Source organism: Bufo gargarizans, chromosome 5 (assembly GCF_014858855.1).
Source record: "Bufo gargarizans isolate SCDJY-AF-19 chromosome 5, ASM1485885v1, whole genome shotgun sequence".
In the NCBI taxonomy this organism is placed as follows: domain Eukaryota; kingdom Metazoa; phylum Chordata; class Amphibia; order Anura; family Bufonidae; genus Bufo; species Bufo gargarizans.
In genome coordinates, this window is record NC_058084.1 from 467,061,804 (window position 1) to 467,086,260 (window position 24,457).

Sequence of the window (24,457 nt, forward strand, 5' to 3'; positions counted from 1 at the left end):
TAGTGCATGCACCCACGGGAGCGCTCTGTAGAGCTTCCGTGCCGCACCGGACCTTCCAGAATGCGGGCCACAATACGGGCACAGCTGTGTGCATGAAATCTGCAGTCACATGTTGTGGCGGCAATCACGGCTGCAGCGGACACACGTGACGAGACGCAAACCGTATATACAGAATTTGTTACTGCGGCAAATACACAGCAAGAAATCCACGAGAAAATCTGCAGCAGATATGGCAAATGTGAACACGGCCTTACACCCAACACACGCTGGGCTGTAACCTCACAGCTTATGGGACCAGATACAATCAGCTTACTGGCCGCAGGACGGATCCGGAGCGAAAGGCGTCAGGTGACATCACACCGTCACAAGTAATTATAACGAGTCGCCACGCCGTCAGTCACATGACCCCAAACTTATAAGTATATAGATACTATTCTATATAATGTACAGATGGCTTGTAATAAGCTTATTACGTACAGCCGGTCATTTACCCACCAGGTCAGCTCTGCGGACGCCCATCATCCTCATTCTTCCTCTGTAATTCCTGAAAGACAAAACAACATCCACATAAGAGCCGAGCAGACGCCTCACCCCAGACCCCGGCCTCAGCCCGCCGCTCACCCGCCTCACCCCAGACCCCGGCCTCAGCCCGCCGCTCACCCGCCTCACCCGAGCTCCGCCACGTGCAGACTGAGCTCCCGGCCCCTCGCACCGCCGCTTCCTTCCTCCCGGCCGCCCCACTGTAACCACAGGATGATAGGAGCGGACACTACGCCGTCTACGGCTCCCACCGGGGGATCACAGACACAGGGCGGTTTATTATATCGTTCGGTGCGAAGGTTTTATCTAATCTGTGCGCAGTGCTGTGGGGAAAGTCGAGTTAAAAAAGGCGGACCCCCCTCCGAAGGCCGAGAATGGTACGGTCTGGATGGATGCAGTACTCGCGTCATACAGCAGAGGGCGCAGGGAGAGAGTCTGTGCACATGCAGAGCTGACTACACATGTGGCAGAGCTGAGGTCTCTATTTGGGGGCTTCAGGGCGACAATACATTATATCAGAGGCTGCAGAGGGAAGGGAATGCAGGCTGTAGAGACATTGTCCTATCACCTGCTAAATCCAAAGGTCATTCCCCGTACTATAGGTCCTTCAGAATAAGTACCCCCACTTACTAATAGAGGGGTCCACCCCACGGTGTCTGGGCAGGGGCCGCTCACTGGTCCAGTCCTTGGGCAGGGTTCACACTGCAAATTTTCAGTGTGGAATTGAACGCAGAACATATCCATGTAAATATCCCCCACAAATATACGCAAATTATATAGGCACAATGCGGCGGAATCTCCCGCAGCATTATTTATTGTGAACGGTTTGAGACAAACTCTGCTCTGCTACATCCGTTCACATCATACACAACCTCCGCTGGGCGACTGGACGATCAGACATTCCACCAATTCTGTATTCATGAATATGGCAGCCATAGCCCTGGGGCCCAGACTCTGAGATGTGTCCTCACTACAAGTCCCAGCAGGCTGTGTGTAGCGGAGGGGGCTGCAGCTGGAGGGTGGAATACGGTTTAGGGTCCGTTCACATCTGACAGCGGCAATGTGCGTTCCGCATTTTGCGGACTGCACATTGCCAGTACTAAGAGAATATGCCTATTCTTGTTCGCTATTGCGGACAAGAATAGGACATGTTCTATTTTTTTCTGGATCGGTAGTGCGGGTCCGCAATCCCGGATCGGCCCCATAGAAATGTATGGGTCCGCAATTCCGTTCCGCAAAATGCGGAATGTAATTGTGGATGTGTGAATGAACCCTTATTCTGAACGCGCAGCGTGCCGCACTGCGTGGTTCCCCCTCCCTGCAGAGGCTGCCATAGCGGCTCTCCTCCCTGCAGAGGCTGCCATAGCGGCTCTCCTCCCTGCAGAGGCTGCCATAGCGGCTCTCCTCCCTGCAGAGGCTGCCATAGCGGCTCTCCTCCCTGCAGAGGCTGCCATAGCGGCTCTCCTCCCTGCAGAGGCTGCCATAGCGGCTCTCCTCCCTGCAGAGGCTGCCATAGCGGCTCTCCTCCCTGCAGAGGCTGCCATAGCGGCTCTCCTCCCTGCAGAGGCTGCCATAGCGGCTCTCCTCCCTGCAGAGGCTGCCATAGCGGCTCTCCTCCCTCTCTGCTACGGCTCTGTTCACATTACATTTCAGCCTTCTGCAGAATGGGGCCCTATGAACACGTTCTGTACACGCACCAGGAGCTTTCCCTGCACCTCAGACTAATGTAATGTGAACAGAGGCTCCGTGCAGTCCGGACCCCCACATCCCACCTCCAGGAGCTTTCATCACCTCCCCTTCTACATCCACAGGCATTATTATGGAGTTGCCCCCCCCCCCCCCCATGCTCCTCTGGGAAGGGTTTCTACATGGTTTTGGGAATTTTTGCCCCTTCATCCAGAGGAACATTGGAGAGGTCAGACCCTGCTGTTGGAGGAGAGGGCCCGGCTCGCAGTCTCTGGATGGGGTTGAGGTCAGGACTCTGCGGCCGGTCAGGTTCTTCCAGACTCCTCCAGCCATGTCTATATGGAGCGTGTGCACCGGGTGCAGTCATGGAGGAGCAGAAAAGGGTCTCCCCCAAACTGTTCCCACAAAACTGTCCACAATGTCTTGTCTGCTGAAGATTTAAGATTTCCTTCACTGGAACTAAGGCCCCGAGGCCGACCTCTGAAACCCTCCATAGCAATGCCCCTCCTACACCAACCCCTGAAGACCCCCCCATAGCATTACCCCTCCTACACAGGACCCCTGAAGACCCCCCATAGCATTACCCCTCCTACACAGGACCCTGAAGACCCCCCCATAGCATTAGCCCCTCCTACACCGACCCCTGAAGACCCAACCATAGCATTACCCCTCCTACACAGGATCCCTGAAGACCCCCATAGCATTACCCCTCCTACACCGACCCCTGAAGACCCCCCATAGCATTACCCCTCCTACACCGACCCTAAAGACCCCACCATAGCATTACCCCTCCTACACAGGACCCCTGAAGACCCCACCATAGCATTAGCCCCTCCTACACAGGACCCCTGAAGACCCCACCATAGCATTAGCCCCTCCTACACTGACCCCTGAAGACCCCACCATAGCATTAGCCCCTCCTACACCGACCCCTGAAGACCCCACCATAGCATTAGCCCCTCCTACACTGACCCCTGAAGACCTCCTGATAGCATTACCCCTCCTACACGACCCCAAAGACCCCCCCCATAGCATTGCCCCTCCTACACCGACCCTTGAAGACCCCCCATAGCATTGCCCCTCCTACACTGATCCCCCCCATAGCATTACCCCTCCTACACGACCCCGAAGACCCCCCCCCCATAGCGTTGCCCCTCCTACACTGACCCCTCATAGCATTAGCCCCTCCTACACCGACCCCTGAAGACCCCCCATAGCATTACCCCTCCCCCTCTCAGCTGCACAATGCAGTCAGGCAGGTAACGCTCTCCTGGTATTCACCAGACGCCAGATACAGAAGAGTGATTGGTCAGTGCACAGAAGCTGTCTCCTCTGCTCCAGAGTCCAGTGGTGGCTTTACCCCCTCCACCCCACGCCTGGCATTGTGCTCGGTGATGGAAGGCTGGCATGCTGCGGCCATGAAGCTCCCGGCACAGTTCTTGTGCTGATGGCGGAGGAGGTCCGGACTCTGCGGTTATGGAGTCACCAGAGCGCTGGGACTTTTATGCACTTGCTCCTCAGCACTCGGAGACCCCGCTCTGCAGCTTTACGTGGTCTCCACTTCGTGGCTGAGTTTCTGTGGCTCCTTACACTTTATGTGGACTATCTAGAAGGGTAGACACGTCAGGAGGCCTTTCACAGTGCCACTGTTTTGGCTGAATGCTATATGAAACTTGATTTTCTTTCCTCCTTGGACGTTGCAATGGTCTGCGTTCTCCGTGATTAATACTGCCATACCACGCTCAGCATAGCTCCACCTGCCATAGAGGATACCTAGGGCCACGGCCACTCGGCACAAACATCTGTCCAGGTCGCAGCGGCCTTTTATTTAATGAATTAAGACTGCACTGTACGGCCTGTCTTCATTGTTAATGGCTGCTCATAACCTTCAATACCGCAGGAGATGAGGGGACACTGATGACTGTGACACACGGCAGGGGATGAGAGGACACTGATGACCGTGACACACGGGGGGGGGGGGGGACACTGATAACTGTGGCGCAGGGGAAGATGAGGGGACACTGATGACCGTGACACACGGCAGGGGATGAGAGGACACTGATGACCGTGACACACGGGGGGGGACACTGATGACTGTGACGCAGGGGAAGATGAGGGGACACTGATGACTGTGACGCAGGGGGAGATGAGGGGACACTGATGACTGTGACGCAGGGGGAGATGAGGGGACACTGATGACTGTGACGCAGGGGGAGATGAGGGGACACTGATGACCGTGACACACGGGGGGGGGGGCAGATGAGGGGACACTGATGACCGTGACACATGGCAGGGGATGAGGGGACACTGATGACCGTGACACACTGTGGCGGGGATGAGGGGACACTGATGACCGTGACACACGGGGGGGGGGGGAGATGAGGGGACACTGATGACCGTGACACACTGTGGCGGGGATGAGGGGACACTGATGACCGTGACACACGGGAGGGGGGGGGGAGATGAGGGGACACTGATGACTGTGACACAGAGGGAGATGAGGGGACACTGATGACTGTGACGCAGGGGAAGATGAGGGGACACTGATGACTGTGACGCAGGGGGAGATGAGGGGACACTGATGACTGTGACGCAGGGGGAGATGAGGGGACACTGATGACTGTGACGCAGGGGGAGATGAGGGGACACTGATGACTGTGACGCAGGGGGAAATGAGGGGACACTGATGACTGTGACGCAGGGGGAAATGAGGGGACACTGATGACTGACGCAGGGGGAGAAGAGGGGACACTGATGAGTGTGACGCAGGGGGAGATGAGGGGACACTGATGACTGTGACGCAGGGGGAAATGAGGGGACACTGATGACTGACGCAGGGGGAGAAGAGGGGACACTGATGAGTGTGACACAGGGGGAGATGAGGGGACACTGATGACTGTGACACAGGGGGAGATAAGGGGACACTGGTGACTGTGACACGGGGGGAGATGAGGGGACACTGATGACTGTGACACAGCGGGAGATGAGGGCACTGATGACTGTGACACAGGGGGCGATGAGGGGACACTGATGACTGTGACACAGGGGGAGATGAGGGGACACTGATGACTGTGACACAGGGGGAGATGAGGGGACACTGATGACTGTGACACACTACCGAACTGTATAGCCAGCGGTCTAATTGACCTTGCGGTTCTCGGCTGCGTCCTGAGCGGCCATGGCGGCACTGTGTGGTCAAACCCTACTAGGTAATCAGGAGGAAGGAACACCCTGCGCGGAGCCTTTCAAACCAATCTTTCAACCACCGTCCGGCAGTTTTCTCAGGAAGCCCCGGTTTGTCGCACTGGGGGACGCCGTAAAACACACTAATTTCCATACAAAGAAAAGCACAAAGTTGTCATCTGCGGCGCAGTAAAAAGAAAACCAGCAATATACTAAAACAGAATTTACAAAACTGTTCAGGGTTAAAGGGGGTTTCTGACTTTACGTAAATAAATCCTGCAACATGTTTAGTGTTTTTCTTCCCCATTCTAAGATCTCTGCTTGCTGTCACTGCTTACACACAGAGTGTTGCCATTTCTTTACTTAAGAGATAGGATAACCGGATTAAGTTGCTTCTGAACTTCTCTTGTGGATTACAGCAGATCTCTGATGGAGGACAAACTCACACAGGCACCATGCTTCTTGTTTCCTCAGGAACACACACTGCTTCTCACTGAGCAGCCTCTTTTTTTTTTTTCTCTGTGTGTGCAACTTTATTTAAACACTTCCTGGTTAACAAACAGACAACATATTCATATGACTGTAGATCGATAGATAAGCTGTATAAGGGCATATAGATAAATGTCATATATCTTAACACCCCCACTTGCTCTAATACTGCTTATGGTACTTTGCTCTCTATTCGCATACATCTTGCCATCTCTATCAGTGTTCTCCAGTTTCTTTCAGCCGTTCCATTTTGATGCGGTGAGTAAGGAGCTGAAGTCTCACGTCTTATGCTCCTCTCTATGAGTAGTGACTGGAAGTCATTCGATGTGAATTCGGTACCATTGTCAGACCTCATTCTCTTGATGGTCCCATAGGGGGCAGTATCAGCGATAAACTTCTCTGTGGCTAGAACTGTGTCCCTCTTGTTCTTCAGAAAGTATACAAACACTGCACCAGAGTAATCATCAGTGAACGCTATGATGTATTCGAATCCGTCCTTTGCAACTGGCTCTATAGGACCTGCTAAGTCTGTGCGCACTAGTTCACGTGGGTATTTTGCACGGGTGTCAGACGCTCCGTTTCTACTCTCCCTTGGGTACAAATCTCACACTTCAGTTTGCACTTATCAGCCTTACCTTGGAGCTTCATTCCATCTACTAGATTCTGTCGTTTCAAGATATCGTCGTAATTACAATGACCAAGGATTTTATGCCATATCTGAATATCGTAACAACTGTCTTCACATCCCTTATAGGTGTCCAAATAGAGAAGCCTGTTGTATTTCTTTATAATACATTTTGTACCATTCTTATGAGCCAGAATACTGTCATCTTGTCGGAATTCCACAGACGCCCCATTCCTTGTTGCTGCTTCAACTGAGAAAATGTCTTGTGGGTATGTGGGGATAAATAATGCGTTTTGTAGCAATGTCCTCATTTGCTTTCCCTTACTGTCCATTAGCTACACTTCTGCGCCGCCTCTCCCGAGTGCGACACCGGAAGTGCTTTTCCCATCTGCCAACTCCATGTAGCGTTTCTCTGGCCTAAACGAGGTGTCAAATCTTTAAAATTTCTTAATGTCTGTAATAATATGCGATGTTGCTCCTGTATCTACCATCAGGCTTTTAGTTACGGGATTGCTTAACTGGTCTTCGCTTATTTTAAAAGCAAATGTTTGTTCTGTATCATCCACTACTTGCTTTACATTGTCTCATGCTTTCCATCTGCACAATGTCTCGCTGCGAGTGGAGCTCCTGCAATAATGACACCGCTGCGTCTTCCCTTTATTCACTCTGCTTGGACATGCGTTGGCTTTGTGACCTTCCTGATTACAACTGTAGCAGATGATGAGGTCTTTCCCCTTTGTTGGTATCACAGGGCTGCCGACCTTCATGACATTGTCAGTGCTCGTGCTGCTACGATGCTTTTCAGTGTCCTCAAAAATCCTTAACTGGGTTTTAAAGTCAGTAAAAGTCATATCTTCTTTACCTTGTGTTTTATGGATTGCAAATGGTTTGAATGATTCGGGCAGGCCTTTAGGAATCATAGCAACTAATAGTCCATCACTGAGGGTCTCTACTGCATGTCTCAGAGCTGTGATAGCGGTTCCTGTGCGTCTGATATAGTCTGTGACACTCGGTGAGATGTTAGTTCTGTGTATAAGTTTATGACACGTGGCTTACCTTGGCCAGCGTAATGATCTCTCAGGATTTTCAGCGCTTTTCTTCCATTATCAGTCGCTTCTCTCATTATAAGAGATAGACTTTTATCATCTAGGAATTAGTTCAGCATAAGCTTCTTCATTCTTACTCCTATCTTGCAGAGGGTCTACTCCATCTGCTGGTTCACACAGGATGGTTTCTTTAAGGTTCATCAGGCGTAGATGGCCTAGGAACTTTGTCTCCCACAGCTCATAATTCTTCTCATCTCCATCGAAAAGTAGCCTGCTCCATCGGCTCGTTCCCTCTCTCCTGGGCCCGTAACCTAAAGCCATTTCTTTACTTAAGAGACAGGATAACCGGATTAAGTTGCTTCTGAACTTCTCTTGTGGATTACAGCAGATCTCTGATGGAGGACAAACTCACACAGGCCCCATGCTTCTTGTTTCCTCAGGAACGCACACTGCTTCTTAGGGCTCTTTCACACCTGCGTTCTTGTCTTCCGGCATAGAGTTCCGTCGTCGGGGCTCTATGCCGGAAGAATCCTGATCAGTTTTATCCTAATGCATTCTGAATGGAGAGAAATCCGTTCAGGATGCATCAGGATGTCTTCAGTTCCGGAACGGAACGTTTTTTGGCCGGAGAAAATACCGCAGCATGCTGCGCTTTTTGCTCCGGCCCAAAAAACTGAAGACTTGCCGCAAGGCCGGATCCGGAATGAATGCCCATTGAAAGGCATTGCCGGATCCGACGTTTAGCTTTTTTAGAGTGGTTACCATGGCTGCCGGGACGCTAAAGTCCTGGCAGCCATGGTAAAGTGTAGTGGGGAGCGGTATACTTACCGTCCGTGCGGCTCCCGGGGCGCTCCAGAGTGACGTCAGGGCGCCCCAGGCGCATGGATGACATGATCACATGGCACGTCATCCATGCGCATGGGGCGCTCTGACATCACTCTGGAGCGCCCCGGGAGCCGCGCGGACTGTAAGTATACCGCTCCCCACTACTACTATGGCAACCAGGACTTTAATAGCGTCCTGGGTGCCATAGTAACACTGAACGCATTTTGAAGACGGATCCGTCTTCAAATGCTTTCAGTACACTTGCATTTTTCCGGATCCGGCGTGTAATTCTGGCAAATGGAGTACACGCCGGATCCGGACAACGCAAGTGTAAAAGAGGCCTTACTGAGCAGCCTCTTTTTTTTTTTTTTTTTCTGTGTGTGCAACTTTATTTAAACACTTCCTGGTTAACAAACAGACAACATATTCATATGACTGTAGAGCGATAGATAAGCTGTATAATGGCATATAGAAACAATGTCATATATCTTAACACAGAGGCTGACAATCAGTGACCTGAGCCTAGAAGAGAGCGAGAAGCTAAAAAACACCATAAACATTTATTGTAGAATCAATAAATATCAGCACATCACAGGAAATACAACAGTCAGCCCCAAAATACCGGGGATCCCCCCCCCTCCCCCATGTCCGGTGCGGGTCCTCAGATCATCCACTGGTCCTGGTCCTGCTCCGCTCCCTCCATGTCGGCCTGAGGAAGAGGAAGACAAGTGAGTCCTGGACCCGCGGGGCACGGAGACGTCACGGGATCGGGCGTCCGCTCACCTCAATCTCGCCGTCGTCTGGAGACTCGTTGTAGTCATTCATCTCGTCCATGTCCTGCATGTCCTCGTCATCCTCAGAGTCTTCCTCACTGTCCTCATCATCCTCGTCGTCCTCCTCTTCCTCCTCGTCGTAAGGCTGGCAAACACAAGGGGGCGCCGTTACTACTACATGGAATGGTACGGCAGCATGAGAACGACCCCGAACCTGAGCGGACACGAAACATGACGTCACAGGCCACATCTCTGCTGCAGTGCATTGTGGGAGAGCTGGTGTTTCCATCAGGACCACACCTCAAACTGAGGCAGAGTGCAATGCATCATGGGAGATCGACCGAGCTGTACAGCCTGCAGCTCTGGATGTGATTGGAGTATGAAACACGATGCAACAGCTGAATTGTAAATGCAGCTCTGAAAGCAACTAGAGAATGAGGCATGACGTAATAGCAGAGTTGTGAATGTAGCTCTGGGTATGACTAGAATACGAGACATCCCGTAACAGCTGAATTATGAAGGCAGCTCTGGATGTGACAAGAGTATGAAACATGACATAACAGCAGAGTTGTGAATGCAGCTCTGGGTGTGACTGGAGTGAAGATCAGCATGTGATCTTCACTCCAGTCACACCCAGAGCTGCATTCACAACTCTGCTGTTATGTCATGTTTCATACTCTTGTCACATCCAGAGCTGCCTTCATAATTCAGCTGTTACGGGATGTCTCGTATTCTAGTCATACCCAGAGCTACATTCACAACTCTGCCCGTACAAAGTCGGGTGACGTCGGCCACTCCGCACGATTCACCCACAGACAGAACAAGGCGACTAATCTAACCCCCCCCCCCCCCCCCCCCCCCCCCCCCCCATCATTACAGCTCTCACCTCGGAGGCAGGCTTTCCTATCGGCACCAGGTTGTTGTCTTTTTCTGCGATGCTCTGCAGCTGTGGAGACAGGTGGCATTAGTGCGGGGGGCGAGGGTCTGGCAGGGGGGCTGCCACCTGCACTCACCCAGGCCTGGTGCTGCTGCTCCTGCTGCTGGAGCTCGTTCTCATCCACACACGGCCGATCCAGGTTAAACCACAGCGACTCCGTGACTTGTGGGAAGAGCGACGGGAACAGCGTGGACATGATCTGCGGAGACACGGGGGTCACCCCCAAACCTATAGGGGGCCCCCGATAACAGCTCAACAGGTGACACCTGGATTACTGCCCCTCCAGTGTCAGTCATCGGCGTCCCCTCACCTCCCCCCGTGTCACAGTCATCGGCGTCCCCTCACCTCCCCCCGTGTCACAGTCATCGGCGTCCCCTCACCTCCCCCCGTGTCACAGTCATCGGCGTCCCCTCACCTCCCCCCGTGTCACAGTCATCGGCGTCCCCTCACCTCCCCCCGTGTCACAGTCATCGGCGTCCCCTCACCTCCCCCCGTGTCACAGTCATCGGCGTCCCCTCACCTCCCCCCGTGTCACAGTCATCGGCGTCCCCTCACCTCCCCCCGTGTCACAGTCATCGGCGTCCCCTCACCTCCCCCGTGTCACAGTCATCGGCGTCCCCTCACCTCCCCCCGTGTCACAGTCATCGGCGTCCCCTCACCTCCCCCCGTGTCACAGTCATCGGCGTCCCCTCACCTCCCCCCGTGTCACAGTCATCGGCGTCCCCTCACCTCCCCCCGTGTCACAGTCATCGGCGTCCCCTCACCTCCCCCGTGTCACAGTCATCGGCGTCCCCTCACCTCCCCCGTGTCACAGTCATCGGCGTCCCCTCACCTCGTGTCACAGTCATCGGCGTCCCCTCACCTCGTGTGTCACAGTCATCGGCGTCCCCTCACCTCGTGTGTCACAGTCATCGGCGTCCCCTCACCTCCCCCGTGTCACATCATCGGCGTCCCCTCATCCCCCCGTGTCACAGTCATCGCGTCCCCTCACTCCCCCCGTGTCACAGTCATCGGCGTCCCCTCACTCCCCTGTGTCACAGTCATCGCGTCCCCTCACCTCCCCCCGTGTCACAGTCATCGCGTCCCCTCACCTCCCCTGTGTCACAGTCATCGCGTCCCCTCATCTCCCCGTGTCATCATCGGCGTCCCTCATCTCCCTCTGTGTCACAGTCATCAGCATCCCCTCATCTCCCCCTGTGTCACATTCATCAGCGTCCCCTCATCTCCCCCTGTGTCACATTCATCAGCGTCCCCTCATCTCCCCCTGTGTCACATTCATCAGCGTCCCCTCATCTCCCTCTGTGTCACAGTCATCAGCGTCCCCCATCTCCCTCTGTGTCACAGTCATCAGCGTCCCCTCATCTCCCTCTGTGTCACAGTCATCAGCGTCCCCTCATCTCCCTCTGTGTCAGTCATCAGCGTCCCGATCATCTCCCTCTGTGTCACAGTCATCAGCATCCCCTCATCTCCCTCTGTGTCAACAGTCATCAGCGTCCCCTCATCTCCCTCTGTGTCCACAGTCATCAGCGTCCCCTCATCTCCCTCTGTGTCACAGTCATCAGCGTCCCCTCATCTCCCTCTGTGTCACAGTCATCAGCGTCCCCTCATCTCCCTCTGTGTCACAGTCATCAGCGTCCCCTCATCTCCCTCTGTGTCACAGTCATCAGCGCCCCTCATCTCCCTCTGTGTCACAGTCATCAGCGTCCCCCTCATCTCCCTCTGTGTCCCAGTCATCAGCGTCCCCTCATCTCCTCCTCTGTGTCACAGTCATCAGCGTTCCCCTCATCTCCCTCTGTGTCACAGTCATCAGCGTCCCTCATCTCCCTCTGTGTCACAGTCATCAGCGTCCCCTCATCTCACCTCTGTTGTCACAGTCATTCAGCGTCCCTCATCTCCCTCTGTGTCACAGTCTATCAGCGTCCCCTCATCTCCACCTGTGTCACAGTCATCAGCTGTCCCCTACATCCTTCCCTCCCCCTGTGTCACAGTCATCAGTGTCCCCTCATCTCCCTCTGTGTCAGTCATCAGTGTCCCCTCATCTCCCCCCATGTGTCACATTCATCAGTGTCCCCTCATCTCCACCTGTGTCACATTCATCAGGGTCCCTCATCTCCACCTTGTGTCACATTCATCAGTGTCCCCTCATCTCCCCCTGTGTCACAGTCATTAGTGTCCCCCTTATCCCCCCCCGTGCACTTGTCACGGAGACCCTATGACTGCACACATGTATGTACACAGGGCAGCCTTCTGCTCACCTGACGGCGTCTCCTCTCGTTGGCTGACCTGCCTCCAGTAAGATGGCGGATAACGGTCCTGTAAACTCCACCCTCTCACGACACTTACCATGGAGTTCAAATACTTCCGCTCACTCCGGCCGGGTGGATGACGTCAGTCCTCCCGCCACGCCCCGTCCCCTCACACACTTTTCTTGTTGCGCTGGATGCTGGGAAGTCTACACCCAACATGGCAGGAGACTTGCAAAGAATCTGTGGCGCCCGGCGAGAGGAAGAGGAGGACGCCTGAGAGGGGGACTGTGAGTGACCCCCAGTGCACCCTGCAATACTGAGTGCCCACCATTAACTGTCCCCTCCTATCACCAGTGTGTCTCACTATTATCTGCCCCCTCCTATCACCAGTGTGTCCCACCATTAACTGTCCCCTCCTATCACCAGTGTGTCCCCTATTATCTGCCCCTCCCATCACCAGTGTGTCCCACTATTATCTGCCCCTCCTATCACCAGTGTGTCCCACCATTAACTGTCCCCTCCCATCACCAGTGTGTCCCACTATTATCTGCCCCTCCCATCACCAGTGTGTCCCACTATTATCTGCCCCTCCTGTCACCAGTGTGTCCCACTATTATCTGTCCCTCCTATCACCAGTGTGTCCCACTATTATCTGTCCCTCCTATCACCAGTGTGTCCCACTATTATCTGTCCCTCCTATCACCAGTGTGTCCCATTATTATCTGTCCCTCATATCACCAGTGTGTCTCACTCTTATCTGCCCTCCTATCATCAGTGTGTCCCACTATTATCTGCCCCTCCTATCACCAGGGTGTCCCACTATTATCTGTCCCTTCTATCATCAGTGTGTCCCACTATTATCTGTCCCTCCTATCACCAGTGTGTCCCACTATTATCTGCCCCTCCTATCACCAGTGTGTCTCACTATTATCTGCCCCTCCCATCACCAGTGTGTCCCACTATTATCTGCCCCTTCTATCACCAGTGTGTCCCACTATTATGTGCCCCTCCTATCACCAGTGTGTCCCACTATTATGTGCCCCTCCTATCACCAGTGTGTCCCACTATTATGTGCCCCCCTATCACCAGTGTGTCCCACTATTATGTGCCCCTCCTATCACCAGTGTCCCACTATTATGTGCCCCCCTATCACCAGTGTGTCCCACTATTATGTGCCCCTCCTATCACCAGTGTGTCCCACTATTATGTGCCCCTCCTATCACCAGTGTGTCCCACTATTATGTGCCCCTCCTATCACCAGTGTGTCCCACTATTATGTGCCCCTCCTATCACCAGTGTGTCCCACTATTATGTGCCCCTCCTATCCACCAGTGTGTCCCACTATTATCTGCCCCTCCTATCACCAGTGTGTCCCACTATTATCTGCCCCTCCTATCACCAGTGTGTCCCACTATTATCTGCCCCCTCCTATCACCAGTGTGTCCCACTATTATCTGCCCCCTCCTATCACCAGTGTGTCCCACTATTATCTGCCCCCTCCTATCACCAGTGTGTCCCAATATATCTGCCCCCTCCTATCACCAGTGTGTCCCACTATTATCTGCCCCCTCCTATCACCAGTGTGTCCCACTATTATCTGCCCCTCCTATCATCAGTGTGTCACACTATTATCTGTCCCCTCCTCCTATAATCAGTGTGTCACACTATTATCTGTCCCCTCCTCCTGTCACCAGTGTGTCCCACTATTATCTGTCCCCTCCTCCTGTCACCAGTGTGTCTCACTCTTACCTGTCCCCTCCTCCTGTCACCAGTGTGTCTCACTCTTACCTGTCCCCTCCTCCTGTCACCAGTGTGTCTCACTCTTACCTGTCCCCTCCTCCTGTCACCAGTGTGTCTCACTCTTACCTGTCCCCTCCTCCTGTCACCAGTGTGTCTCACTCTTACCTGTCCCCTCCTCCTGTCACCAGTGTGTCTCACTCTTATCTGTCCCCTCCTCCTGTCACCAGTGTGTCTCACTCTTACCTGTCCCCTCCTCCTGTCACCAGTGTGTCCCACTATTATCTGTCCCCTCCTCCTGTCACCAGTGTGTCTCACTCTTACCTGTCCCCCCCTCCTATCACCAGTGTGGCCCACTATTATCTGTCCCCTCCTCCTGTCACCAGTGTGTCTCACTATTATCTGTCCCCTTCTCCTGTCACCAGTGTGTCTCACTCTTATCTGTCCCCTTCTCCTGTCACCAGTGTGTCTCACTATTATCTGTCCCCTTCTCCTGTCACCAGTGTGTCCCACTATTATCTGTCCCCTCCTCCTGTCACCAGTGTGTCTCACTATTATCTGTCCCCTCCTCCTGTCACCAGTGTGTCTCACTCTTACCTGTCCCCCCCTCCTATCACCAGTGTGGCCCACTATTATCTGTCCCCTCCTCCTGTCACCAGTGTGTCTCACTATTATCTGTCCCCTTCTCCTGTCACCAGTGTGTCTCACTATTATCTGTCCCCTTCTCCTGTCACCAGTGTGTCCCACTATTATCTGTCCCCTTCTCCTGTCACCAGTGTGTCTCACTATTATCTGTCCCCTTCTCCTGTCACCAGTGTGGCCCACTATTATCTGTCCCCTTCTCCTGTCACCAGTGTGTCTCACTATTATCTGTCCCCTTCTCCTGTCACCAGTGTGTCCCACTATTATCTGTCCCCTCCTCCTGTCACCAGTGTGTCTCACTATTATCTGTCCCCTCATCCTGTCACCAGTGTGTCTCACTCTTATCTGTCCCCTCCTCTCGCTCTTTGGTTTTCTCCCTCGCCCCCAGTGACGTCCATGTTTTCGGTTCCAGATGCGGGTCACACGTGGATGCTGTCACTAGTTTCCATTTCCACGGCTCCAGTCATCTTGCTCCAGCGAGTCTGCCTCCCCACCACACGGCTCCATATTTGCACAGTCCTTCACCTGTGGCTGCTGGGCTGCAGGCATGTCATTGAACTCCCCATCACGGGCGACAGCGACACCACCCCCCACCTCTCCCCGCTCGTCATCTGCCGCCCAGGACCGCAGGAGGAGGAGACTCTGCAGGTGAGAGATGGAAGATGACGGCAAGAAGGCAAAAAAGGTAAGCGGGGGCTGCGCCTCAGGCGGCAGTATGTGGAGGGTAAGCTCTTGGGCTCTTCTTCTGTAATATAAGTTACACGTATTTGTAGACACGGGGTAATTGTCAGCTTTATTTTCAGAGGATTGGGACCACCGTTCGTGTGGCCGTTGTGGGGAGTTATAATGCTGTACATTTACTCCAGTCACATCCAGAGCAGCCTTCAAAGTTTTGTTGCTTTCTTGATGCCTGTCAGGTGGAAGGTCCTCATGATGTCTTCCTGCTGGTTTCTAACTGCAGAATAGTGAGTGCAGCTCTGGAGTACAATACAGGATGTAACTCAGGATCAGTACAGGATAAGTAATGTATGTACACAGTGACTGCACCAGCAGAACAGTGAGTGCAGCTCTGGAGTATAATACAGGATGTAACTCAGGGTCAGTACAGGATAAGTAATGTATGTACACAGTGACTGCACCAGCAGTATAGTGAGTGCAGCTCTGGAGTATAATACAGGATGTAACTCAGGATCAGTACAGGATAAGTAATGTATGTACACAGTGACTGCACCAGCAGAATAGTGAGTGCAGCTCTGGAGTATAATACAGGATGTAACTCAGGATCAGTACAGGATAAGTAATGTATGTACACAGTGACTGCACCAGCAGAATAGTGAGTGCAGCTCTGGAGTATAATACAGGATGTAACTCAGGATCAGTACAGGATAAGTAATGTATGTACACAGTGACTGCACCAGCAGAATAGTGAGTGCAGCTCTGGAGTACAATACAGGATGTAACTCAGGATCAGTACAGGATAAGTAATGTATGTACACAGTGACTGCACCAGCAGAATAGTGAGTGCAGCTCTGGAGTATAATACAGGATGTAACTGAGGATCAGTACAGGATAAGTAATGTATGTACACAGTGACTGCACCAGCAGATTAGTGAGTGCAGCTCTGGAGTATAATACAGGATGTAACTCAGGATCAGTACAGGATAAGTAATGTATGTACACAGTGACTGCACCAGCAGAATAGTGAGTGCAGCTCTGGAGTATAATACAGGATGTAACTCAGGATCAGTACAGGATAGGTAATGTATGTACACAGTGACTGCACCAGCAGAATAGTGAGTGCAGCTCTGGAGTATAATACAGGATGTAACTCAGGATCAGTACAGGATAAGTAATGTATGTACACAGTGACTGCACCAGCAGAATAGTGAGTGCAGCTCTGGAGTATAATACAGGATGTAACTCAGGATCAGTACAGGATAAGTAATGTATGTACACAGTGACTGCACCAGCAGAATAGTGAGTGCAGCTCTGGAGAATAATACAGGATGTAACTCAGGATCAGTACAGGATAAGTAATGTATGTACACAGTGACTGCACCAGCAGAATAGTGAGTGCAGCTCTGGAGTATAATACAGGATGTAACTCAGGATCAGTACAGGATAGGTAATGTATGTACACAGTGACTGCACCAGCAGAATAGTGAGTGTCCTCGCTGTATCAGACGTTATTAATGTGTTTTGCTTGTAGAATTGTGTAAATGGCGCCTGGACTTTGTATTTTCCGGGTGACATGCTTTTTGCGGTGCCTGTTTAGTTGGAGGCTGCCCTCTCCCCCTTATAACCCCACACGTCGGACCAGTCTCCCTGCGGTGTCTGACACTTTCTAATAGACTCGTAATCACTTTTGCCAGTAGACATCGAAATCTACGCATCCTATAATTTACACCAATTTCTGCATTAAATTTTTAAGTTTTCAAGATCTGTACTTGATGTCAGTGAATGGAAACATTCTTGTGTACATTCAGAGCCCCAAACGTTTTCTAACCTGCTGTTTCTGAGGGTTTGGTACAGTTGTATCCAGTCTAGACGAGCACCGATCTCTCTTCAGTCTCAAAGATTTCTTATAATGTTTCAGTGCAGGTAAAATGTATCTGTGACTGTAACAAATCCACAGCTGTGCGAAGTCTTAGATAAGCAGCTTCTCATTATTTACATAGGACTGAAATGACGTGACCAGGACCCTGTGGTTCATGTCTGCGTTTTGTGGCACGTGCAATGCTCCACCTGCTGGTAACAACGTCCTATCCACCCCGGACTGCCCAGCAGCGGTGGGTGACTTCATACCCTGCACAGGTACTAATCTGGTCCCCTGTAGGCCCCTCAGTATAATGCACTGAAGAGGGTTTTCAATTAGGGGAGCGTCTCTCTGCAGTGACCCTCGGCACTTACTCTTTTAAGGGGGGTTCTTTTCTAAGTATGTGGATGGACAGACAGGGCCAAACTGATGAAGGTGTAAATAAGGACCACCTTTATCTGTGCAGTCATATTCTTGTTGTCCACCAGGTGGAGCCATAACTCACATTTCTTTTCCAGGCAGATCTATAGGGAGTTCTACAGGGGAGTGATTATAATGTATGATGTGTGTAAATCGGGGACGGACTGGCCATAGACCCTACAGGGAAGTTTTTGACGTGTCGCCCACTTGTGACATCACCTCAAAAGTCAGAGGGAAGCTAAGACAGTCGGCCATTAAAGGGCATCTGTCAGCAGTTTTGTCCCTATGACGCCGGCTGACCTGTTACATGTGCGCTCGGCAGCTGAAGGCACCTGTGTTGCTCCCATGTTCATATGTGTTATCTGTAACTGCCATGCCCCCTCTCTTTGACAGGACCAGGCAGTAAAAATGTGATCACACCTTACCCTGACCTCTCTTAAAGTCAATTAAAGTGCAGAGGAGGCGCCAGTTGCAGAGAGAGCAGAGCCTCTAGGTGTAACGGCAACGCCCCCATTGCTCTTAGAGGTTCATTTGCATGTATTAAAATTTCATTTTTCACAGCTATGCCGGCATGTATGGACATGAGACCAACACAGACGCCTTCAGCTGCCGAGCGCACATGTAACAGGTCAGCCGGTGTCATGGTACAAAACTGCTGACAGATGCCCTTTAATTTCCTGACTGTGAATGACATTCCCTTCTCCAGATCCTTTCCAAAATGACACTTGAAGACTATTCCTGACCTTAAGGCTCCATTCACACGTCCGTAGAATGGGTCTGTATCCGTTCCGCAAATTGCAGAACGGGTGCGGACCCATTCATTCTCTCCCCATTCAATTGCGGACAAGAATAGGTAGTTCTATGGGGGGTGACGGCCGTGTGTATTGCAGATCCGCAATACACTACGGACTTGTGAACGGACCCTAATTATGACCAGAGGTTGACTTGTAAAGCCTCAAGTCGCTCCTGCCATTGCTGAATTCATTTATGTATTACTTATTGCTTCTGTGCCACTGGGCTGCAGTATAAAGCATTAGGGATAGACAGATTGCCAGCTTTGGAGAAAAGCGTTCAGCCCTTTCTTGGGGTGGCACCAGTGCGACTGATACATCCCGGTATTTGCCCTGTACTTAGTCAGCCAACATGTCCAAAAGGTGAGATCAGAAAGACGCCAGTGACCGACCGCACAGGACATAATGAATCCGTACCACCCGCTCTGACCGAACTGCACTGTTTAACCCCTTAAGGACCCTGGGATTTTCAATTTTAGCATTTTTTCGCCTTCCCATAGTCCTAACTTTTTTATTTTTCCGTTCACATAGCCTTATGAGGGCTTATTTTTTGCGGGACAAGTTGTACTTTCTAAAGGCAGCATTTGCAATTCTGATAAAGGTTTTTATATATTTTTTACACTGTACACTATGCGGTAAAATTGACCTGTTATCTTCATTCTCCAGGTCAGTACGGTTACAGCGATACCACACTTGTATAATTTTTCTTGCGTTTTAATACAGGAAAAAAAAAAAACTTTGAGGAAAATTTTTATTTTATTTTTCATAACCATATCCTGACCCCTATAACTTTTTTTGTAGCTATGTGTACGGGGCTGTGTGAGGGCTCATTTTCTGCGGGGCGATCTGTTCTTTTCAGTGATACCAATTTTAAGTGTGTGCGACTTTTTTTTAATTCACTTTTCATGAAAAAATTATTGGGTAGTTGAAGTGACAAAAAATTGCAAATTGGCTGTTTTTATTTTTTCCCCCACTACACCATTTGCTGTATGCCATTAATATTGTTATATTTTAATAGTAGGGGCGTTTTCGCACGAGGCTATGCCTATGATGTTTACTTTTTTTTATTAGTTAAGTACTTTTATTTTAAAGGGGTATTCTCATCACGCAGTTTTATACTTACCTGCTCTCGGCGCATTGTCCACTTCCTGGTTTCGGCAGGGGGCGGGCTCCATCTTGATTTGAAGTCTTCTCCCGGCTGGGCCGCGCGCTGGACTGAACACGCACGCCGCCGCGCATGCGCCCTGGTGACTTCTTCCAGGCAAGTATACTATACTGGCCAGGAAGAAATCACTATAGCGCATGCGCGGCCTCGGCGTGCGCTTTCGGGACTGAGCGCGGCCGGCCGGGAGAGGAGCGGCCAACCCGATTCCTGAGAAGAGCGGTGGCCGTAACCAGGGGAGAATTGGTTAACCAGGGGTGGGAATTGGTTAATTAAATATATTTAGAAAAATGATCACCGTTAAATCATTAACAGATTTAACAGTGATCATTAAGATGATAATACCCCTTTAAGGAAAGGGGGGGTGATTTAGAACTTTTTTATTTATATATATATATATTTTTTATATTTGTAAAAAAAAATATAATATGTATACTTTTTTTTTTTTTAAGTCACCATGGGTGACAATAACTGGCAATCATTCGATTGCCCATAGTATTCAGTGATGGCTAAATAGCCATCATTGAAGACTTCATTTGCACTATATCAATACAAGGCTGCCACCTAGTGGCCTGTATTGATATATACATCTAATTGACTGAAGTCGGCTTGAGGCTTCGGTCAATTAGATCGAGGTAACGGGTACCCCGATCTCAGCCGGGGAACTCTGTTACCAGACCGGAAGTGCGTGACTTCCGCTTCCGGTCTGCGCAGATGCCGTGGTCACATTTGACCACGGCATCTGAAAGGTAAGAAGTATGCGATCAGCCTTATGACTGATCGCATACATGCGCCGCGGGTCTCTGCTATTTTAAATAACTAAGGCGCCCGCTGCACGTGCGAGCGGGCGCCATGTTTAGGGATCGGACCCATGACGTACAGCTACGTCATGGGTCCTTAAAGGGTTAACAGTAAATCAACACCAATTCGAATATTTTGCTCCTAATCAGTCACTGCTGTGTGTGAATAAACTCAGACACCAGCCCAAAAAAGCGGAAAACACACAGCAACATAATATATAAAATTATGGTTCAATCTCTTTTTTATTAAATCCTGTTCATCATCCAATAAACACGGGTTGAGGCGACCTTGGTTCTACAGCGGTAGAGAGGAGGGAATAGCCGAGTCATACACCAGTGTAATGGAGAGGACGTCACCTAGGCTCATAAGGAAGAATGTGGAGGGAACGAGTCAACCTGGATGAAATCCTAGCGTGAGGTAAGTATCTGAATTATGCAGTATGGAGACAAAGAGCAGCTAGGAAGGAGTTCTAAGACATGACATGGACTGACATAGAAGGGGGAGGGAGAGGTGAGAGTATATAAGGTCAGGGGAAGATATGGAGACACATCGGCCATTATATTGACCAATTAGAAGGCTTACGAGGACGTAACGCTAGGGGTCAAACAGGTCGAGAATTGTGCGGATTTACGGAATAGAAACCATGGCTCCCCCATTTGTGCAATAGCAGATCCCATACCTCTATCTTCTGCACCCAGTTCCTCCATGCGAACTAGGCCGTCCAGCTTATCTTCTGGAGCTTCTCAGTCGACCTCCATCTACGAGGTATAATCGGCCTCATCGCTAATACAAAGAGCCTAAGTGGGCCTTTCTTGACCTGTTGTAGCCCGTGAATACGGATAGTAGGGCTATCGTAGGTGAGGGACGTACATTAGTCAGGTAAAGGGAGTTGTATAAGGCGAAAACGTCCTCCCGCAGGTGTGCGACTCCTGGGCATTCCCACCGTATGTGTAACATGGAGCCTAGACCTGCTGAGCATCGCCAACCTGTATCCGGCACTGAGGGATAATACAGGTCCTTCTAAAAAAATCAGCATATTGTGATAAAGTTCATTATTTTCTGTAATGTTCTGATAAACATTAGACTTTCATATATTTTAGATTCATTACACACCAACTGAAGTAGTTCAAGCCTTTTATTGTTTTAATATTGATGATTTTGGCCACAGCTCATGAAAACCCCAAATTCCTATCTAAAAAAATTAGCATATTTCATCCGACCAATAAAAGAAAAGTGTTTTTAATACAAAAAAAGTCAACCTTCAAATAATGATGTTCAGTTGTGCCCTCAATACTTGGTCGGGAATCCTTTTGCAGAAATGACGGCTTCAATGCGGCGTGGCATGGAGGCAATCAGCCTGTGGCACTGCTGAGGTGTTATGGAGGCCCAGGAGGCTTCAATGCGGCGTGGCATGGAGGCAATCAGCCTGTGGCACTGCTGAGGTGTTATGGAGGCCCAGGAGGCTTCACTGCGGCGTGGCATGGAGGCAATCAGCCTGTGGCACTGCTGAGGTGTTATGGAGGCCCAGGAGGCTGCAATGCGGCGTGGCATGGAGGCAATCAGCCTGTGGCACTGCTGAGGTGTTATGGAGGCCCAGGATGCCTCGATAGCGGCCTTAAGCTCATCCAGAGTGTTGGGTCTTGCGTCTCTCAACTTTCTCTTCCCAATATCCCACAGATTCTCTATGGGGTTTAGGTCAGGAGAGTTGGCAGCCAATTGAGCCCAGTAATACCATGGTCAGTAAACCAGTTACCAGTGGTGTTGGCGCTGTGAGCAGGTGCCAGGTCGTGCTGAAAAATGAAATCTTCATCTCCATAAAGCTTTTCAGCAGATGGAAGCATGAAGTGCTCCAAAATCTCCTGATAGCGGCTGCATTGCCCCTGCCCTTGATAAAACACAGTGGACCAACACCAGCAGCTGACATGGCGCCCCAGACCATCACTGACTGTGGGGACTGGACACTGGACTTCAGGCATTTTGGCATTTCCCTCTCCCCAGTCTTCCTCCAGACTCTGGCACCTTGATTTCCGAATGACATGCAAAATTTGCTTTCATCCGAAAAAAGTACTTTGGACCACTGAGCAACAGTCCAGTGCTGCTTCTCTGTAGCCCAGGTCAGGCGCTTCTGCCGCTGTTTCTGGGGAATGCGGCACCTATAGCCCATTTCCTGCACACGCCTGTACACGGGGGCTCTGGATGTTTCTACTCCAGACTCAGTCCACTGCTTCCGCAGGTCCCCCAAGGTCTGGAATCGGTCCTTCTCCACAATCTTCCTCAGGGTCCGGTCACCTCTTCTCGTTGTGCAGCGTTTTCTGCCACACTTTTTCCTTCCCACAGACTTCCCACTGAGGTGCCTTGATACAGCACTCTGGGAACAGCCTATTCCTTCAGACATGTCTTTCTGTGTCTTACCCTCTTGCTTGAGGGTGTCAATGATGGCCTTCTGGACAGCAGTCAGGTCGGCAGTCTTACCCATGATTGCGGTTTGGAGTAATGAACCAGGCTGGGAGTTTTTAAAAGCCTCAGGAATCTTTTGCAGGTGTTTAGAGTTAATTAGTTGATTCAGATGATTAGGTTAATAGCTCGTTTAGAGAACCTTTTCATGATATGCTAATTTTTTTAGATAGGAATTTTGGGTTTTCATGAGCTGTGGCCAAAATCATCAATATTAAAACAATAAAAGGCTTGAACTACTTCAGTTGTGTGTAATGAATCTAAAATATATGAAAGTCTAATGTTTATCAGTACATTACAGAAAATAATGAACTTTATCACAATATGCTAATTTTTTTAGAAGGACCTGTATTGGTGGAGCTTTACCGGGGTCCTGTACCACCTTATAGTTGAGTTCCTGTAATCTGCATGACGTTGATGTTTTGTGGGTACATAAGGGCCTCCTCCGTGCTCTTCTGGAAAAGTGACACCTAGTTCTTCTTCCCAAGCAGACATAAACTGAGGAGCATTTACCGGGGCGTTGGCTGCTTCGTCCCCGAACTCTCCGGTTTTTAGCATCTTATATATGAGGAGTGCAATAGGGCGTCCAGGCGCTGCGTCTGCTGCACACAAGTTTGAGAAGTTGGACTGTAGCTTCGGCCGAGGTGCCAGGGATCTGAGGAAGTAATGAAACCAGCGTCCACGAGGGTGTGGGAAGAGATGCAATACATCACTGAGAGGGCGCAGGTCTTCATCACTATATATTTCCCCAATTTTAAGTACATTTTCACTTGTGGACTGAAAAGTGGGAAGGGATTTAAGGCCCGGGGGTAAGGTTGGATGGTCTGCTATGATTGTAAGAGGACCCGGTACAGTGACTAGGCCGAGCGTGGTGGCAGACTTACTCCACAAGTATTAGTGGCGAGGTCTGGAGCTGTTATCTGACTAGTGGGGAGCCGAAAAATTCCCGAAGCTGGAGCTGGTGCTAAATTGTGTTCTATTTCCACCCACAATTTCGTAGAGCGATTATGTACTTGATCAAGTATACAGTTTGCGATCACTGCCTGTAATATGTGAGGAAATTAGGGAGACCCACTCCCCCGTGGCTCCTGGGGCGCGTTAGTAATCTGTAAGTTTCGTCCCCTTGACCTTTCCAAATAAACTGTGAGGTCAATCTCCTAAGGCCCGTTTAAAATGTTTGTCTGGGTAGTATGTCCATCCTGAGGGCGCTTATCTTGCCGAACCAGGAGAGTTGGAGAGGTGACCGTTTCTGCAGATCTAGCTCCACAGATCCCAACAGGAGTTTATAATTAACCACTTCAGCCCCGCTAGCTGAAACCCCCTTAATGACCAGGCCACTTTTTACACTTCGGCACTACACTACTTTCACCGTTTATCGCTCGGTCATGCAACTTACCACCCAAATGAATTTTACCTCCTTTTCTTCTCACTAATAGAGCTTTCATTTGGTGGTATTTCATTGCTGCTGTCATTTTTACTTTTTTTGTTATTAATCGAAATGTAACGATTTTTTTTTGCAAAAAAATGAAATTTTTCACTTTCAGCTGTAAAATTTTGCAAAAAA

At 50.6% G+C, this 24,457-nt stretch overlaps 2 protein-coding genes across 4 annotated transcripts in view; one reads left to right on the top strand and one right to left on the bottom strand.

Annotated features, from left to right (window-relative positions):
• Positions 1-8,935: 8,935 nt before the first annotated feature.
• On the bottom strand, positions 8,936-12,513 carry ANAPC15 (anaphase promoting complex subunit 15). 2 transcript variants are annotated; one of them, XM_044293683.1, is made up of 5 exons: positions 12,360-12,513; positions 10,181-10,332; positions 10,054-10,113; positions 9,178-9,312; positions 8,936-9,103 (listed from the first exon to the last, which is right to left on the bottom strand). In XM_044293683.1, exons 1-5 carry the CDS (start codon positions 12,448-12,450, stop codon positions 9,056-9,058), a joined length of 486 nt encoding a protein of 161 aa, XP_044149618.1. In that variant the 5' UTR covers positions 12,451-12,513; the 3' UTR covers positions 8,936-9,055. The 2 variants fall into 2 exon arrangements, with proteins under 2 accessions (XP_044149618.1, XP_044149616.1); XM_044293681.1 differs by having other exon boundaries at positions 9,178-9,381.
• The window catches only part of CCM2 (CCM2 scaffold protein), a 32,147-nt gene continuing 20,191 nt past the window's right edge, over positions 12,502-24,457 (top strand). For both annotated transcript variants that reach the window (XM_044293675.1, XM_044293676.1), the window contains exons 1-2: positions 12,502-12,637; positions 15,142-15,414. In XM_044293675.1, the coding sequence (XP_044149610.1) occupies positions 15,385-15,414 (30 nt within the window). In that variant the 5' untranslated portion in view covers positions 12,502-12,637; positions 15,142-15,384. The remainder of the gene's footprint in view (positions 12,638-15,141; positions 15,415-24,457) is intronic.

Excerpts from the sequence above, each read along its gene's own strand:
- ANAPC15 (XM_044293681.1), bottom strand. The coding sequence starts at position 12,450 with ATGGTAAGTGTCGTGAGAGGGTGGAGTTTACAGGACCGTTATCCGCCA. Across the intron at positions 10,114-10,180 it reads AGCAGCAGCACCAGGCCTGG|CTGCAGAGCATCGCAGAAAA; the intron begins GTGAGTGCAGGT and ends CTGTCTCCACAG. Across the intron at positions 9,104-9,177 it reads CAGACGACGGCGAGATTGAG|GCCGACATGGAGGGAGCGGA; the intron begins GTGAGCGGACGC and ends CCTCTTCCTCAG.